The 14,631-nt window shown below is 39.8% G+C and overlaps 1 protein-coding gene across 3 annotated transcripts in view; it reads left to right on the top strand.

Annotated features, from left to right (window-relative positions):
* LOC126282138 (E3 ubiquitin-protein ligase SHPRH) overlaps positions 1-7,175 on the top strand; it is a 260,470-nt gene extending 253,295 nt beyond the window's left edge. For all 3 annotated transcript variants that reach the window (XM_049981638.1, XM_049981639.1, XM_049981640.1), the window contains 2 exons: positions 3,646-3,806; positions 3,950-7,175. In XM_049981638.1, the coding sequence (XP_049837595.1) occupies positions 3,646-3,806; positions 3,950-4,580 (792 nt within the window). In that variant the 3' untranslated portion in view covers positions 4,581-7,175. The remainder of the gene's footprint in view (positions 1-3,645; positions 3,807-3,949) is intronic.
* Positions 7,176-14,631: the final 7,456 nt, after the last annotated feature.

Below are 14,631 nucleotides of genomic sequence, written 5' to 3'. Positions count from 1 at the left end.
AAGTAACACGGAGCATTGTTGGAACTGGCTGCCAGAAGGTATGTCGGAAATGCGAGATTCTCTGTTGACAGCTGATTTAAAGAGACTAATGATTGAACTACAGCAGACTACTAGTTTTGTAGCCCTGAATTTAAATTTGTGTCCTAAGCTAACCACAACCTCGTGATGTGTGTTGTATCTGAGAAAATGACAATCAGCAATCTGCTGCAGGACTAAAATCATGATGGCTTTGTTGACTGCAATTAAAGATAACCTCTATGAGCAAACTCAAGATAGAAAAATTCAGTTTCGGTGCTAGATGCAAACTGTAATTTCTCACTGTCATTGGTTACTTGAAACTATCTTCGCAATGACTACACAACCGATGAGCAAACCTCGTTGGCACTTAGTTATAAGCGACCCAGGCAGATTAGGGAAAAAAAAAAAAATAATAATAATAATAATAATAATAATAATAATAATAATAATAATAGCAAATACAGTCAATACAATAATGAAAATGAAAATGACATGTTAAAGAATTTAGAAATAAAAAAGTTACATTGAAACCATTTAATTGAATAAAAATAATAATTAAAATCATTTTATTAGGTTTAGAAACAAAAAAAATTGCTGCTTTTGACATGATTCTAACCTACGACCTCCTACAGGTCAGGTTTACATGCTACTGGCACTATGCCACAATGCTGGGTGCAGCAGTTATAATCATGACAGTGGTGCTCCAGTCGCAATGATGAATTGCAGCCAGATACATGAAACAGGATCCAAACACATCATGAAAGAATACCAGACAAGGAATTCGAAGTGAGCTGGCCAGTTGTTGTGGCAGTTGGATAACGGTTCAGGCATGATATTGTAATCATCAGTGGAGACTTTAATCATCCAACAATTAATTGGGAAAGCTATGGTTTTGTTAACAGTGGACATCGTAAGACATTCTGTGAAACTTCACTAAATGCTTTCTCTGAAAACTACTGGGAACGGATAGTTAGAAACCCCACTCATTATGGAAATAAATTGGATCTAATGGCAACAAATAGACCTGACCTCTTTGAGGATGTGAACGTGACACAGTTGTTGCAACAATGATTACCAAAGTACAAAGGACAACCAAAATAAGCAGAAAGAAATGTATGTTCAGTAAACTACTAGATAAATTATCAGTAATGTAATATCTCAATGAGGAATTTGAAGCTTTCAGCAAAGGTCGGGAGCATGCAAAGGAACTCTGGCTCAAGCTAAAAAGAATAGTTGACGATGCACTGGATAGATATGTACCCAGTAGAAAAGTTCGTAATGGGAGGCAATGCATGATGCCTTCAATGACTATTGTGGCAGAATATTGTCAAGTGATCTTTCACAGAACCCAAAGAAATTGTGATTGTATGTAAAGGCATACACAGTTCTTGGAAAAAGGCACAGCTCACATCCATCTACGAAAAAGGTAGTAGTAGTGAGCCACAAAACTACCATCAAATACCTGCGACGTCAATTTGTTGTAGAATCTTAGAACATATTCTGAATTCAAACCTTGAACAGGATGACCTCCTCAATACCAATCAGCTTGTATTTCGAAAACATCGATCATATGAAACCCTCTCACTTTTCTCACATGACATACTGAAAGGCTTGGATCAAGGCAATCCAGGTAGATGCTATATTTCTTGATTTCTGAAAAGCATTTGACTCAGTACCACATCTACACTTATTGTCAAAAGTAAGGTCATACGGGTTACCAAGGTAGTATGTTGAGACCCTTGCTGTTTATGTCATGTATTAATGACCGTGCAGACAATATTAATAGTAAACTGTTATCTAAAACAAAGTACTGTCTGAAAGAAGCAGCATAAATATTCAGTCAGATCTTGATAAGATTGCAAAGAGGTGCAGAGATTGACAACTTGCTTTAAATGCTCAGAAATGTAAAATTCTGCACTTCACAAAATGAAAAAAACATAGTACACTATAACCATAATATCAATGACTCACTGTTGGAATCAGCCACCTCACACAAATACCTGGGTGTAGGGATATGAAATGGAATGATCACATAGGTTCAGTTGTGGGTAAAGCAGGTGGTAGACTTCGGACCATTGGTAGAATACTGGAGAAGTGAAATCAATCTACAAAGGAGATTGATATATATAACTCATGCAGCCGGTTCTATAATTTTGCTCAAGTGGATGGGACCTGTACCAGATACGACTGCCAGGGCATATTGAACACATACAGAGAAGGCAGCACTAATGATCACGGGTTTGTTTAATCCATGGGAAAGTGTCACAGAGATACTGAAGGAACTGAACTGGAAGACTCCTGAAGACAGACATAAACTGTCCCAAGAAAGTGTATTAACAAATTTTCAAAAACCACCTTTAAATGATTATTCAAACAATCATTGTTCCCGTGCCCCATACGTGAATGGGACAGAAATAAACCCTAATAACAGGTACAATGGGGCATATCCTCTGCTATGCACCTCACTGTGGTTTGCAGAGTATAAATGTAGATGTAGATGAGCACTCTGACCTGCTTCCGCAGTGGGTACTGTCCCATGACACATGGCTTTTTACTCCGGTGAGAGAAACCTCTTGTCTACGATGCCTGTGGCATAGAAGTCAGAGAATGCCACAATTTAACTAAGTGGATTTTATTTCATGCTAAATGGGCAGAAGCAAATTTAGGTGGGGATCTGCCCTCAATTTTATCACATGACGAGGCGAATGTGGTGAAGCTTTTAAAATTTTGCGACATGTGTGGACTCTGGCCCAAACTTTTTGGCTGGAGATTTTAGCGTGTTGCAGACTGGCTGGTTCACAAATTTTTCTTCCAGCGATTAGCCAGCCGCAGGTATCTGCTGCCTTCTTTGAATTCTTTCACTGCTTTGTTTCCTCTTTTACCAAGAGCTGGATTTGACACTTCGAGTGTTGTTGCCTTTGTGTGTGTGTGTGTGTGTGTGTGTGTGTGTGTGTGTGTGTGTGTTTGTGTTTGTGTTTGTGTGTGTGTGTTAGTAAGTTTTTCACAGCTTCCTTGACATTTCTCTTCACAGTTCTCAAGTTAATAGTTTATGATATCTCTCCACACTCATCTTATTATGTTTCCATATGGGCGCTAAAGACCTTGCTGTTGTGGGCCCTGAAAACCTTACCATCATCATCACATTATAATGACACTCGCTGCACATTCCTGCAGCCAATAGAATATTCCTCTAGCACTGACCTATAGTTAATAGGGTTAACGTTTATTGTGCAATATGTACATTCTTCAGTTGCTGTAAGAGATGGGGGAAGTCTTTTAGTGGTATACTGTACATATGTAAGAGTGCTTCAGTGATGAAATCTGGAACTTCCACAGCATGTGTCGCTCTGTGAAGGTCCAGTTCTACCTATTACTTTTCAGCTGTAATTCCCAGGTGAGAGATTTACTGTTCTTTTTCTGGAAATTTAGTATTTCCAGAGTTATTTTTATTCAAAATTTTCATTTTCCAGAATGGTCAAATATTAAGATGTAACTCTTTCAAAAATCTCCTCTTCTAGCTCTGACTTTTTTTCTCCCTGCCAGTGTGCTATATACGTTAGGTAAGAATATATAAACAAAATTATTATTATGGTACATTCAAAAGTTAATAAACTTCTTTTAATTTAGAACAAGGATTTACGAGTGGATGCACTCCTCCTCCCTGTCCGTTCCGGTGCCAAAGGTCTTAATCTTACAGAAGCCACACACGTTTTATTGGTGGAACCAATTCTAAACCCTGCAGACGAGTTGCAAGCTATTGGTCGCGTGCATCGTATCGGGCAAAAAAAGTGAGTTAGTTGTCTTTATGTTAATCAACACTTACAATTTCATGTTTATAAGAACAGTATACATTAAACTGAACAGACTGTGTAACTGTTTTATTTTGGTAAAGATGTAACAAAAGTAATTATTTTGTTGTATTGCATCACAGGAAAACAACAGTTCATCGGTTTTTGATACGAGGAACCGTTGAAGAAAGGATATATGAAGCTATGCATAGTGGTGCCAAAGACTGGAGTGATGACAGTATTACTTTGAATCATCTTATGGGGCTTTTCACTGATGCTGAAGGTGCTGCAGCTGCTACATCTGCAGCTGCTCCATCTGTTGTCACTTTAGATGATGGGAATGATAGTCAGTCAAACATAGTTCAAATGAACAATAATGCTCCTAACCCTGCCCATGGATTTTCACACGAAAGATATGAGCATGAACGGGAGACTGAACATGTTGTTTCTTCACAACGGGATACACCGTCAACAAGTGCTTTGTCACAGTCGGCAGAAATGTTTCAGGATGTTGTTCAAGAACGTGTCACTGATTTACAGTGTGCAGGTAGCAGTAACAATAGTGCTGGTGTAAATGTTGATACTGGAACTATGTTGGATGTTGATGAGATAAACAGCTATGATCCTATACCTGGAACCTCCCGTGACACAGGTCACCATTTAGTGCAAAGTACAGTGGACATTGTAATGCCAGTTGGAAGTGTGCCATCAACAAATGACTCATCAATGGAAGAGGAAGGTAGTGCTTTGCAAGGTCTTGTTGATGGCATTTGAAGTGCAGCAAAAAGCACTTTGTTCCTTTAGTGAATGATTGTTGTACAATCTTTCTACAATCATTTTGTAACTTGCGGTTGTGTCTGAGATATGTGTTAGAGTGTAAGAAGCGATTTGGAACTGAGTGTCAGGAATTTCTTACATTGCTACTTACTTTTGACTAGTAACACATGCATTTTTATATAATTTATCAATAACCTTTTGAACTCTGGCCCAAAAATGTTGTGTGTATGGGGAGAGAGGAAGGGGGGGGGGGGGGGGAGAGGCTATGTACATGCACAAGCAAGTGTTGATGTAGGTGGAAAGATTAATGTGATATTGTCAGAATTTCATTGAATGTCACCTCTCCAAGGCAAGAGAGATTAAGTTGTGTAAATCACTGTATTGTCCAAAGCAAACTTAGGAATTATACCACAAAGCACAGGTAACATTTTTCAAAATGTTATGTCTAACATATAAAAATCTTCAAATTTTTACCTTCACACTGTTATCAATTGCAGACTTTCTATTGCCTGCATCAGTTACAGCATGTTGATCAGTTTGACAGGAATTTATCAGTGCTCCATATGTTCTTGTCTGGATTATATAAAGAACGTGAAAATCTCTCTTTCTTGTAACATTATGGGAACAGCTCTTAAAAAAGTTTTGAAAAAAAAATGAGAGATGTGATTCTGATAACTGCCTTCAGATAATTCATGCCTTTCATGCAAATGTGTTTGTTGCAGCTAGCAAAGAATTAATGTGAAAGTAATCCTTCCTTCATTCTCTCCATCCTGTTATGTTACTGTACCCACTTTTTGTCTTCCTTTCACTCCCAAGTTCTCAGTAGAAATTGGGCTTACTGAAATTCATGACTTAGCCCAACATGAGTCTATCTTATGCATGGCTGCATATGTTTAATCAGTTTAAAAATTAAAACTGCAGTTGCCTTAAACACCAATAACACTGCCAATTAAAACTGCAGTTGCCTTAAACACCAATAACACTGCCTACTACAGTCTGTGAACAATCAGTGTCAGTAAAAAGAAACTACTGACTGCTTAGATTGATCCTCTTTCTTTCAGTTACATATGCAGTGACAACTCAATACATGTAACACACACTGCAAATGACATAGGAATGTCTTCAAACTTAAAGAAGATAGAGTAGCTCACCAGTATTTACCTCAGACGATTCATTATCGGGAGGGTGGCACGATGCGAGGACTGATTGAAGAGTGAATTCCCATCAATGGACTTCAGAGAAAAGAGTGCTTGCAGGAGGATGTTGATGGATGGATGGTACCGTGTAGTATTAGCAGGCACTCGAGTCCCTTGATGTATGCTGTCAGGAATGCTCAGCCTGGGGTCTTTTTTGTTTAAACAGCTGTGCAGTGAATGCATGCTGGCTGGTTAGGGTCTCTTCTCAACTTTTTCCCTTGCCCTCCCTGAGTAAAGAACAAAGTTGTGAATGCTGGGAATGGATTTTCTACTTTTATACGTGTCTACTGGCTGTATGTAGAATTCTAGAGCACTGGCCAGCTATATAATGTAACAGTCCTCTCCTAACAGTTTCTTATTCAGGTTTAATACCCTGATGACATATTTTCGACTAGTTATTGATACAAAGAGTTGCATTTTGCTCACTCTTGATGTGCAAATTGATACCTATAAACGCTTTGTGCAAGAATGTAAAGAAGTGATGAAGTTTTGCATTGGTACAGAAAACAGCAGCATGTTAACAATGTTGTATCAGTGTGGAGCCTGTTAAGTATTGGAAGCAATATTTAAAATTTTATAGAGTCAAGCAGATGATCTTTCATAAAGTTGCATCACTATTATTGTTACAGTTTTCAATTCATTATTTCTTTGTTTACTGTGTTCCAGCATCATTTTGAAAAAAATAAAAATTTTATTCTGAAAATGAATTTATATTGACATATATTTATTGAGGAAAAAATCAGTTATAAATGGGACAAGACGTGTAATAATCAGTCTTAGTGCATCCACTGCCAATGTTCACTGCCAGTACTTTGTAATGTTTAATGTAAAGCAGTCTTTGTATCGAGTTAAGCAAATCTGTATAAATAAAGGTGATACCTTATTGTACAATCAGTATGTGAGAGCAGTTTCAATGGTTTTTAGAAGTACATGTAAATTTACATAAAATGGCCACTAAAAATGTAAGTTGCAAAAACTGTTTTGACACATAGTAAAATGAACTTTTAATTTTTTCTTTATAAATTATAAATTTGGATGTTATAGCTGACATAAATCGGCAGGAAAAATGGATAATAATCGGCATTTGTGTATTAGATAGAATCATCTACTGGCAACTTTTGAACTGACACAAGTCTCTTACTCATGTCACAAGTGTAATTTTTGTAAAGACTGAAAGCATTTTATATAACTTTAGCAAGTTAAAATGTGACAATGTATCCAATATGTGCACACTGTGTTTTCTGGCATATAGCATGCAGTATTTTTTTTTTTTTTTTTTTTTTTTTTTTTTTAAGGAGAAAGAAGTTCATTTATTGGTCAGTTGTGATAAATTGTATAAAAGAAATCATAAAATGCCTTTAGAAATGTTAAAATAAAAATTATGTTTTCCCATTCATTTCCACAGCAATTATTTTTTAAAGGTGGTTGTCTCATTTTAACAGTTTATTTGCCACAGTTCATCTTGATGAACAATTACAGTAAACTCTTGATACAATAAATTTGTGATTGTCTGTGAGCTGATTATTCACTTTGCAGATTATCCATGGCGTATTCCTACCACTGATTTTTGCTGATGAAAATTTTTTTTTAACCCAGGAGTAGTCACAGTTGAGCAATAATCTCGTGTTACTGCATGAGTGTAGTAAACACAAACATTGCACGTTCAGGACAGTATTTTGTTTCAAAGCAGTGTTAGGTAACATGAAATTATTTTGTAATGTATTTTTTTAAGGACTGAATTTTCACATGTACTATGATAATTAAAGTAGAATTTATTACAAACATTAGTTAAGTTAATTTAAATATGACATTGTAATTAATTTTTGTCTGCAGTTTTCAAGTCCCCAATGAGCCCAGATAATTTAGAGTTTACTGTACTTAAGTTTCCTTCGAAAGACTCTTTTTATCATCCTGCACAATTATTAGTTTCACAAAAATGAAAACTATACTTTGTCCTTCCTATCATTGTTGTCATATTTTAATCTCCATTACTGTTGCCGTGCAATTGCAATTTTCAAGAAAATGTGGGGCTGCCTTTAGTAGAGGTCGTAGAATGTCACATGTTTCTTGTATACAAAAAGTTCTAAATTCAATATTATAACTTTAAGGAGTGCGAAGTAAACAACCAAACAAGTCTGAAGTCATAGAAGTTGGTGAATGAAAATTATCTGACTGTAGTATGCGTTATACGAGGAATCTCATGTAATCATTGATATTCACTTTGATTAAAATATGTTTTATGTTGGAACAGACATGGCATTCTAATTTCTGGGTCCACATTTAAATTCTATGTAAGTTCTATTCACCCTAATCTTTTCAGACTGACAGTTGGCCAATTATATATATAATAGAGGGAAACATTCCACGTGGGAAAAATATATCTAAAAAAAAAGATGATGGGACTTACCAAACAAAAGCGCTGGCAGGTCGATAGACACACAAAATTCTAGCTTTCGCAACCAACGGTTGCTTATTCAGGAAAGAGGGAAGGAGAGGGAAAGACGAAAGGATGTGGGTTTTAAGGGAGAGGGTAAGGAGTCATTCCAATCCCGGGAGCGGAAAGACTTACCTTACGGGGAAAAAAGGACAGGTGTACACTCGTGTGCACACACACACACACACACACACACACACACACACACACACACACACACACACACACACACACACACACACACATATATCCATCCGCACATACACAGCACAAGCAGACATTTGTAAAGGGAAAGAGTTCGGGCAAAGATGTCAGTCGAGGCGGAAGTACAAAGGCAAAGAACTCCAGAGATGGGAACTTGCCCTTCGGTATATCCTCTCTTCTCGATATCCGCCAGGCCTCAACCTCTGCTAATTTCAAGTTGCCGCCGCTCATACCTCACCTGTCTTTCAACAACTTCTTTGTCTTTGTACTTCCGCCTCGACTGACTTCTCTGCCCGAACTCTTTGCCTTTACAAATGTCTGCTTGTGTCTGTGTATGTGGTATGTGCGGATGGATGTGTATGTGTGTGTGTGTGTGTGTGTGTGTGTGTGTGTGTGTGTGTGTGTGTGTGTGTGTGTGCATGCGAAAGAGCGAGCGAGCGCGTGCGCGAGAGTGTACACCTGTCCTTTTTTACCCCTAAGGTAAGTCTTTCTGCTCCCGGGATTGCAATGACTCCTTACCCTCTCCCTTAAAACCCACATCCTTTCGTCTTTCCCTCTCCTTCCCTCTTTCCTGAAGAAGCAACCGTCGGTTGCGAAAGCTAGAAATTCTGTGTGTGTGTTTCATTTATTGTGCCTATCTACCGCCACTTTCCCACTTGGTAAGTCTTGGAATCTTTGTTTTTAATATATATAAAAAAACAAAGATTCCATGTATAGACACAATAAAAAAAACACACAAACACACACACAAAATTTCAAGCTTTCGCAACCAATGGTTGCTTCGTCGGGAAAGATGAAAGGATGTGGGTTTTAAGGGAGAGGGTAAGGAGTCATTCCAATCCCGGGAGTAGAAAGACTTACCTTAGGGGGGGAAGTATCGAGATAACCCGGATGGTGTAACACTGTGCCAAGATGTGCTGGCCGTGCACGAAGGCATGTTTAGCTACAGGGTGATCCTCATTACCAACAAACACTGCCTGCCTGTGTCCATTCATGCAAATGGACAGTTTGTTGCTGGTCATTCCCACATAGAAAGATTCACAGTGTAGGCAGGTCAGTTGCTAAATAACGTGGGTGCTTTCACACGTGGCTCTGCCTTTGATCATGTACACCTTCCGGGTTACAGGACTGGAGTAGGTGGTGGTGGGAGGGTGCATGGGACAGGTTTTACACCGGGGGCGGTTACAAGGGTAGGAGCCAGAGTGTAGGGAAGATGGTTTGGGGTTTTCATAGGGATGAACCAAGAGGTTACGAAGGTTAGGTGGACGGCGGAAAGACACTCTTGGTGGAGTGGGGAGGATTTCATGAAGGATGGATCTCTCATTTTGGGGCAGGATTTTAGGAAGTCATATCCCTGCTGGAGAGCCACATTCAGAGTGATCCATTCCCGGGAAGTATCCTGTCACAAGTGGGGCACTTTGGGGTTCTTCTGTGAGAGGTTCTGGGTTTGAGGGGATGAGGAAGTGGCTCTGGTTATTTGCTTCTGTACCAGGTCGGGAGCGTAGTTGCGGGATGCAAAAGCTGTTTTCAGGTTGTTAGTGTAATGGTTTAGGGATTCAGGAGTGGCGCAGATTCGTTTGCCACAAAGGCCTAGGCTGTAGGGAAGGGACCGTTTGATATGGAATGGGTGACAGCTGTCATAATGGAGGTACTGTTGCTTGTTGGTGGGTTTGATGTGGAGGGATGTGTGAAGCTGGCCATTGGACAGATGGAGGTCAATGTCAAGGAAAGTGGCATGGGATTTGGAGTAGGACCAGGTGAATCTGATAGAACCAAAGGAGTTGAGGTTGGAGAGGACATTTTGGAGTTCTTCACTTTGAGTCCAGATCATGAAGATGTCATCAATAAGTCTGTACCAAACTTTGGGTTGGCAGACCTGTCATTCAACAACATCTTTGCCTCTGCACTTCCGCCTTGACTGACATCTCTGCCTAAACTCTTTGCCTTTAAATATGTCTGCTTTGTATATATGTGTGTGTATGTGTGTGTGTGTGTGTGTGTGTGTGTGTGCATGTGTGTGTGGGCGCGCGCGCTCGCATACCTGTCCTTTTTTCCCCCTAAGGTAAGTCTTTCTGCTCCTGGGATTGGAATGACTCCTTACCCTCTCCCTCAAAACCCACAGCCTTTCATCTTTCCCTCTCCTTTCCTATTTCCTGATGAAGCAACCGTTGGTTGCGAAAGCATGATATTTTGTGTGTGTGTTTGTGTGTTTTTTATTGTGTCTATCTACCAGCGCTTTCCCGTTTGGTAAGTCAGGGAATCTTTGTTTTTAATATATATATATATATATTTAAGTGCATGTGCTTGAAATATAGAACTTCAATTCTCTCTGTAACACATTTATTAATGTCATTTCATTAATAAAATGCTCACCAGTGTTAATAGTTTGAAGAGTTTCACTAAGCATTCATTTGGTAAAGATAGGTGTTTTCGTTCCATTTTAGAATGAGTGAACCACCAACCCAGCTACACTATGTGATCGGAATGCGGAACTCACGGACTTCAAATGTGGTCAGGTGATAGGATGTCACATGTGTCCTATACCTGTAAGTGAGATTTCCACACTCTTAAACATCCCTAGGTCCACTGTTTCCGATGTGATAGTGACGTGGAAACGTGAAGAGACACGTACAGCACAAAAGCGTACAGGCTGACCTGGTCTGTTGACTAATAGAGACTGCCGACAGTTGAATAGGCAGGCATCTACCCAGACTATTACACAGGAATTTCAACTGCGTTAAGATCCACTGCAAGTACTATGACAATTCGGCGGGTGATGAGAAAATTTGGATTTCATGGATATCACACCGGTAAATGCCGAACGATGCCTTGTTTGGTGTAAGGAGCGTAAACATTGGACGATTGAACAGTGGAAAAAGTTGTAAGTGGTGGCAAATCATGGTACACAATGTGGTGATCCAATGGCAGGGTATGGGTATGGTGAATGCCCAGTGAATGTTACCTTCCAGTGTGTGAAGTGCCAACAGTAAAATTCGGAGACGGTGGTGTTATGGTGTGGTCATGTTTTTCATTTAGGGGGCTTGCACCCTTGTTTTTTTTTATGTGACATCACAGCACAGGCCTACATTGATGTTTTAAGCACCTTCTTGCTTTGCACTGTTGAAGAAAAATTCGGTGATGGCGATTGCATCTTTCAGCACAATCGAGCACCTGTTCATAATGCACAGCCTGTGGCAGAATGGTTACATGACAGTAACATCCCTGTAATGGACTGTCCTGCACAGAGTCCTGACCTAAATCCTATAGGACACCTTTGGGACATTTTGGAATGCTGACATCGTGCCAGGCCTCACCGACCAAGATCAATCCCTCTCCTCAATGCAGCATTCAGTGAAGAAAGGGGTGCCATTCCCCAAGAAACCTTCCAGCACCTGGTTGAATGTATGCCTGCGAGAGTGGAAGCTGTCATCAAAGCTAAGGGTGGGCCAACACCCATATTGAATTCCAGCATTCCCGATGGAGGTTTCCAAGAACTTGTAAGTCATTTTCAGCCAGGTGTCTGGATACTTTTGATCACATAGTGTATTTATGAGGTAGTGCAGACCACAATGGCTGGTAGTTCTCAAATAATTATGATGTCACAAATGAAAGTCACACATTATTCCAGAAACATCCTAGGATCAACTTTGCGTTACACCTTTAGTTGTGGGCTCTAATTTCACCAGTTTAAATTACTATGTTGTAAAACCTCTTCTACAGAAAAGGTCATGTCTGGTATCACCTCTTACTTCTAAACACAGCAGTTCCAGACAATAGTTTCATTTCAAGTGTATTATTTGTCATTTTACCAACTATTCTATTCATACTGCACACGTTATCCACACTTGTAGATAATACTGTGAATAAACATAGCTCTTATTTCAGAAATTTACACTCCTCGTTATAAAGAGAACTGCACCCAAAAGGACTCAACTGATCCACTGCAGCTGGGTGGTTATGTTGCACACTGTCGGCTAAGCCAATGATTTTTACATCTACATCTACAGACACAATTGGCAAGCCACCATATGGCACATGGCGGAGGTAATCTTGTACCACTACTAGTCATTTTCTTTCCTGTTCCACTTGCAAAAAGAGTGAAAGAAAAGTGATTGTATGTCTCCATATGAGCCCTAACCCTCCCCGATCTTACGTTTATGGTCCTTACGCAAAATGTACATTGACGGCAGTAGAATCATTTGGCAGTCAGCCTCAAATTTTGTCAATAGTGCTCCTCAACAAGAGTGTCACCTGCTCTCCGATTCCCATTCGAGTTCCCAAAAACATCTCCATGCCAGTAACAAATCTAGCAGCCTGCCTGTGAATTTCTTTGAACTCTTCCTTTAATCCAAACACTCAAACAGTACTCAACTATGATCCGCACTAATATACTATATGCAGTCTCCTTGACAGATGAACCACACTTTCCTAAAATTCTCCCAATAAGCTGAAGTCAGCCAGTCACCTTCCCTGCAACAGTCCGTATATGCTCATTGCATTTCATATACCCAGATATTTAATCGATGTGACTGTGTCAAGCAGCACACTACTTGTACTGATCTGCATTAACTTACATTTTCCTACATTTAGAGCTAGCTGACATTCATCATACCAACTAGAAATTTTGTCTTAAGTCGTCTTGTACCCTCCTACAGTCACTCAACAATGACACTTTCCCATACACCATTGCATCATCAGAAACTGCCACAGTTTCCTGCTTACCCTGTCTGCCAGATCATGTATGTATATAGAAGATAACAGTGGTCATGAGCAAGTGCAACTGTCTCTGAACATTAACATATCACTTGATAGTGGCAAGTTGCAAGTCTTTCACCCAGAGAACATTTAACAGTAACCTTCACAAAGTGTTTTTCCTAATACATTGATCACACACCTGACCTACTACAGATGACACTGTCAACTTATTTGATGATCGCAGACTGGGCTGAGCAGTTCTGGGCTCGGCCATAAGTAAAAAAGCCATTGCAGTGGCATAGTGAAATGTTTGTGAGCTTGGCTATGCCAGTGTCACTTATTCGTCAATGTAGCTTGCAGTTACTATTGCTTCTTTTGGTTTCGTTGCGAGGTAACAACGTACCTGTGGTACCTTGCTCTCTGGATGACACAGCACTGCAAGTGCTTATACCATTGGCAAGTGACTAAGTGAAGTGGGGTTCGCTGCATGCCAAACATCATGACACCTGCCCACAGTGCCGCCCCAGCTCGCATGCTGTCAGCAATTATTGACATACAAGGTGTACGACTTTGCTTCTGCCATTTGCCGATAGATGGTGGTAAGTAGCGGTTGAAAGAAACAAATCGCAGACATCAGGCAGTTAGCTTGGACCTTAGTCAACATAACCTCATTCAAACATTAGTTGATTTCTGTTTGCATCATAAAGTTGTTGTTGATTGAAAATGTCAGTTTATGAGCCTAATTCTCATCATTTCTGGGAGGTGATATTGTTTTGTTTTAATATGAGGAAAACAGCGGCTGAGTCTCATCGAATTCTCTCAACTACGTATGGTAAGGACGCTATTAGTGAATCGTAGACCAGAGTGGTGGTGGAAGAGAGAAGGTTTTCGAAGATGCAGAACTGGAGCCATTGCTAAGTGAAGACTTGTATCAAACTCGGGAAGAATTGGCACAATTAGTGGGAGTGACACAGCAAGCCATTTCAAAACGCCTTATGGCTATGGGCATGATTCAGAAAAAAGGAACTTGGGTCCCGTGTGAGCTGAAACCGAGAGACATTGAACAGCGTTTTTGTGTTTGTTAACAGTTGCTTCAGAGGCAAAAACGAAAGGGGTTTCTGCATCGCATTTTGACTGGGAACGAAAAATGGATTCATTACGATAACCCTAAATGCAAAAAAATAATGGGGATATCCCGGCCATGCTTCCATATCGACGGCCAAACCAAATATTCATGGCTCTAAGATCGTGCTCTGCATTTGGTGGGACCAGCTCAGTGTCGCATACTATGAAGTGTTAAAACCAAGTGAAACAATCACAGGTGCTCATTATCGAACACAGTTAATGCATTTGAGCAGAGCATTATAAGACAAATGGCCGCAATACACGATTGGCATGATAAAGTGATTTTGTAGCACAACAATGCTCGACCCCACATTGCAAAAGAGGTCAAAACGTACTTGGAAACATTAAAATAGGAAGTCCTACCCCACCTGCCGTATTCTCCAGACATTGCTCC

This window comes from Schistocerca gregaria, chromosome 7, assembly GCF_023897955.1.
Source record: "Schistocerca gregaria isolate iqSchGreg1 chromosome 7, iqSchGreg1.2, whole genome shotgun sequence".
In the NCBI taxonomy this organism is placed as follows: domain Eukaryota; kingdom Metazoa; phylum Arthropoda; class Insecta; order Orthoptera; family Acrididae; genus Schistocerca; species Schistocerca gregaria.
This window is presented reverse-complemented; position numbering and strand designations above follow the sequence as displayed.